General features: G+C 33.7%; 1 protein-coding gene across 1 annotated transcript; it reads left to right on the top strand.

The window, feature by feature from the left end:
* Positions 1–316: 316 nt before the first annotated feature.
* On the top strand, positions 317–3,695 carry LOC143549462 (short-chain dehydrogenase/reductase 1-like). Its single transcript, XM_077040363.1, has 3 exons — positions 317–941; positions 1,981–2,163; positions 3,199–3,695. The coding sequence occupies exons 1-3, from the start codon at positions 621–623 to the stop codon at positions 3,592–3,594; spliced, it is 900 nt and encodes a 299-aa protein (XP_076896478.1). The 5' UTR covers positions 317–620; the 3' UTR covers positions 3,595–3,695.
* The last annotated feature ends 307 nt before the right edge of the window (positions 3,696–4,002 follow it).

Consider the following 4,002-nt stretch of genomic DNA (forward strand, 5'->3'; position numbering starts at 1 on the left):
TGAAATCAGAATATACTTAATATATATTTGATAGATATCAATATGGCCGAAAAGATTGGAGGCGGCTAGGTTAAAAATAAAGGTCTCTTGATACCATGATAGATATCAATATGGTCGATGAATCTGTTCCTCTCTATTCATCTCATATATATATTAGTTACATGGAATCTTCTATAAGAAGATAAGATCAACCATAAATGCAATTTACAAGGAAATAATATTTGACTAAATATATGATAATAATAAGTCTATTAATATTAATTACTTTAAACTTTTAATTAACTATATATCAATGCATGAATTATATAATAAACTCATTTTTTATTTTACCTTTTCTGAATAGTTAAATATGGGCTCCCCACCTACATAAACCTATAGGAGTTTTATAACCAGTAATTCCCACGCGAGAATTATATATATATTGTTATCAAGTAACTTTATTATTTTTTAATTAAACTAAATAATTTACCTCTTTTAATTCTAGAACTTCACAGGCTGATTCCATTTCCATTCTTATACACGACTTTAGTCAATTATGTACATATTATATGTTCATACCTATATATATACGCGCATTGGTGGCTCTTGGTATGTAATACATAATTTTTTAATACACCATCATGATAACATCAACTACACGGCAGCAGTCACCCGTCTCCCACTCCACAACCGCCAAGTGGTGGTCGAAGGACACGGTGGCCATTGTCACCGGGGCCAACAAGGGTATTGGGTACGCGTTGGTTAAATGGTTTGCTAAGTTAGGGTTAACCGTTGTGCTAACCGCTAGAGATCAATCCAAAGGGTTAGAGGCCATGGATTCGCTAAAGGTTCTTGGGCTCGACCATAATGTTCGGTTTTGTCAGCTTGACATATCCGACCCGGTCTCTATTAGCTCATTTGTTTCTTGGTTTAGATCCGGATTTAATTCGTTTGATATTCTTGTGAGTACTTTTCATCTAAGTATACAATGTGCATGCATACATTTTACATTACTCAAGCAGTTGAGTATCTTTGTCGCGAAATATAATTACACGTCGTTAGTTAAAATACATTCGATGAGTTATAGTGTCAAAACGAAAATTTCAGCATCTAGGGTTTTATTTGATAGATGTTTTGAAGTATAATCTTGCTTGAAGCATCCACAATGGGTGGTTTTTAGGCATTTTAATTTAGCCCCAAAAAAATGTCATCTCAACTTGTTTTACCATTGTGGAGCTCATTTTTGACACCCATTTTTTGAGTGTATGTCTTTGTCAAGACATTGAAAGAATAGTGATGAGCACCATTTACTTTTTTGGTATAAAATATATACATATATAGAGAGGAGCGATTAAAAATAAGAATTAAAAAACTCTAGTGATAATTTGGTAATTTTTTGGGGTGTTTTCGAATTTACTTTTTGGGTGAATTTTTGTCTTTTAAAAAATGACTGTTTTTGTTACTATATGATAGTGATTAGCTAGGCACATTTTTAGGTATGTGGTATCCTTGTTGTGGATGGTCTTATAAATTTCAAAGATCATGATATAAAAAACATTGTTTGTAGATAATATAATGTAACATCTCGGTCGGTATCATCAACGCATTTTGAGCGCGTTGACTATGCGTACTTGGGTGGACAATCCAAGAACGTCGGATGACCTCCTGAGTACGTAACCAAAACAAAGTCCCGAGCTCCAAGGTTCACGATAAACTTTTACTCGATCATCAATACATCAAATGGATCCGAATTATAATATTGTACAACATTTATGAGATCTCATATACTACCTCCCAAAATATATATTCTTCTCATAATTTGGTCATGTTGGCATGAGTCATATGTGGCAACAATAAGAATATATAAATAAGACTATAGATGTAAAGAATCTTGATGCGTTGTAATCAGATAATTTGCAGGAGAAAGTCTATTAAAACTAATATGAGATAATATTGTTTTTGATTGATAATAATTAAGCCGTCACCATCATATTGATACAGCTGAACAATGCAGCTGTAAGTTTCAACCCCATGGGCAAGAACTCGATAGATTACGCGGATGAAGCGATCAACACTAATTACTATGGAACCAAAAGGTTTACCGATGCTATGTTGCCCCTTTTTCGTCGTTCTTCGTCCATAGCCCGCATCCTCAACATCAGTTCTCGTCTTGGAACATTAGATGTACGTATAACCTGCATATTAATTCATGCATAACCTAATTGTCATATAAGTATTTTGGGTAAATGAGCTGACTTCTAGTATATAACATTTTTTTAAAGTTTTATATATGAATAACGTACTAGTGTATTGAACTATTTATTATGATTACAAAATCACTATCATATCATCACTGCATTGTAAAATATATAATAAATTAACTAGAGAATGCGTTTCTTAAATATACATTTTTGGCCATTAAACATACTTGGAACAACTTTTATATACAAATCATGAGTTGGATCGATCAACAGCGTAATCTTTTATTTTTCTAAAGATGCATGCATGCATGTGTTCCTTAAATATACATTTGGGACCTGTCTTTTATTTTATTTTATTTTTATAATTAGGCCGACCAATGTTGTTTCATTTAATAAAATCATATTTGTTAATTAAGGATGTTTGATTTCAATCTTTTATTTCTTTTAAGTAAACATTGCTACTGTTTTGGCAACTAAGGTTAAATATATTTTTATTTTATTTAATATAACTTGTGACTTATTTATTATTACTATATATATTTTAGAACTTTGGTGCCGCAATGACCCTATTGGGCCATTTTGCGGCACCTTAGTGGTGAAAAAGTTTTTTTTTGTTGATTTTTTTATTGTTTTGTTTTAGTCACAGTATCATAACGAAAATCAATCGAACGTTGATTTATTTTTGTTTTAGTTTCGGTAATCGAAAAAAAAATTGACGAAAAATGCCTTAATTTGCATAGACTGATCGCCGTGACGCCCGAGATCAACAACGGTCGGGTTTTACCAACGCTTGAGTTTTACTGACCGACACTGTTCCGCTGGTCCACCTTAATTTTTATTACTTTTGTTTTATTTTTGTTTTTTGTACCGGCACCAAAACCGACCGAATTCGCATTGACTTACCGCCTCAATGCTTAGATTTTACCACCCACCTGAGTTTTATCGATCTGGCCCGGCGCAATGCGCCAGGTAAAAAACTAGTTATTTATATATTTCATGTGTCAACTTATGCGCGCAGAAACTGAAAAACCAACAAATGAAGTCAATACTCGGAGATAAAGAAAAACTGAACGAAGACCGAATAGAAACGGTGGTTAGTGAGTTTCTACAAAATGTGGCCGAAGGACGGTGGACTACGGCGGGTTGGCCAGAGATATGGACTGATTATTCGGTTTCCAAGCTCGCCTTGAATGCGTACTCTCAGGTTTTGGCTCGTAGATATAAAGGTGTGGTGAGTGTGAACTGTTTCTGTCCCGGGTTCACTCAGACGTCCATGACAGCCGGTAAAGGCAATCACTCGGCTGATGATGCGGCCGAAATGGCCGCAGCAATTGCGCTGCTTCCGCCATGGTGTCTGACCACCGGGAAATTTTATGCAGCATCCACAACTCGTGGTATGATATCAAAACTGTAAAGTTGCTTTATATTATTTTTTTAGTGGTACTAGTTAATAGTTAATTAAGTGAATGTATGTATGGGTTTGGTAACAAGTGGTTAAATATTATGAAAGTTAATTTGTATCATTGTATGACTAGTTAACATGTGAAAAAAAGATCATTGTTATTGAAACATGTTAGTATTAGAGAATATTGTAAAATATATTATTAGAGTTTTAGTATTATAATGTTATTATAATTAAGAGTTTGTATTTAATTATGTTTTCTTGTATTTATCTAATTTTACTCCTATATATAGTTGATCAATGATATAATACATCTTACGGGGTTTTCATTATTCTACATGGTATCAGAGCCTTACGGTTCTGGCCTGTTTCTTTCTCTTCTTCTCATTCTCGTCCTACCCCGGGGACGTTTGTACATAT

This window comes from Bidens hawaiensis, unplaced genomic scaffold (genome assembly GCF_021521415.1).
Source record: "Bidens hawaiensis isolate Kalapana, Puna unplaced genomic scaffold, B.hawaiensis_p1.1 tig00015610_1, whole genome shotgun sequence".
In the NCBI taxonomy this organism is placed as follows: domain Eukaryota; kingdom Viridiplantae; phylum Streptophyta; class Magnoliopsida; order Asterales; family Asteraceae; genus Bidens; species Bidens hawaiensis.

Excerpts from the sequence above, each read along its gene's own strand:
- LOC143549462 (XM_077040363.1), top strand. The coding sequence starts at position 621 with ATGATAACATCAACTACACGGCAGCAGTCACCCGTCTCCCACTCCACA. Across the intron at positions 942-1,980 it reads TTAATTCGTTTGATATTCTT|CTGAACAATGCAGCTGTAAG; the intron begins GTGAGTACTTTT and ends ATATTGATACAG. Across the intron at positions 2,164-3,198 it reads CTCGTCTTGGAACATTAGAT|AAACTGAAAAACCAACAAAT; the intron begins GTACGTATAACC and ends TTATGCGCGCAG.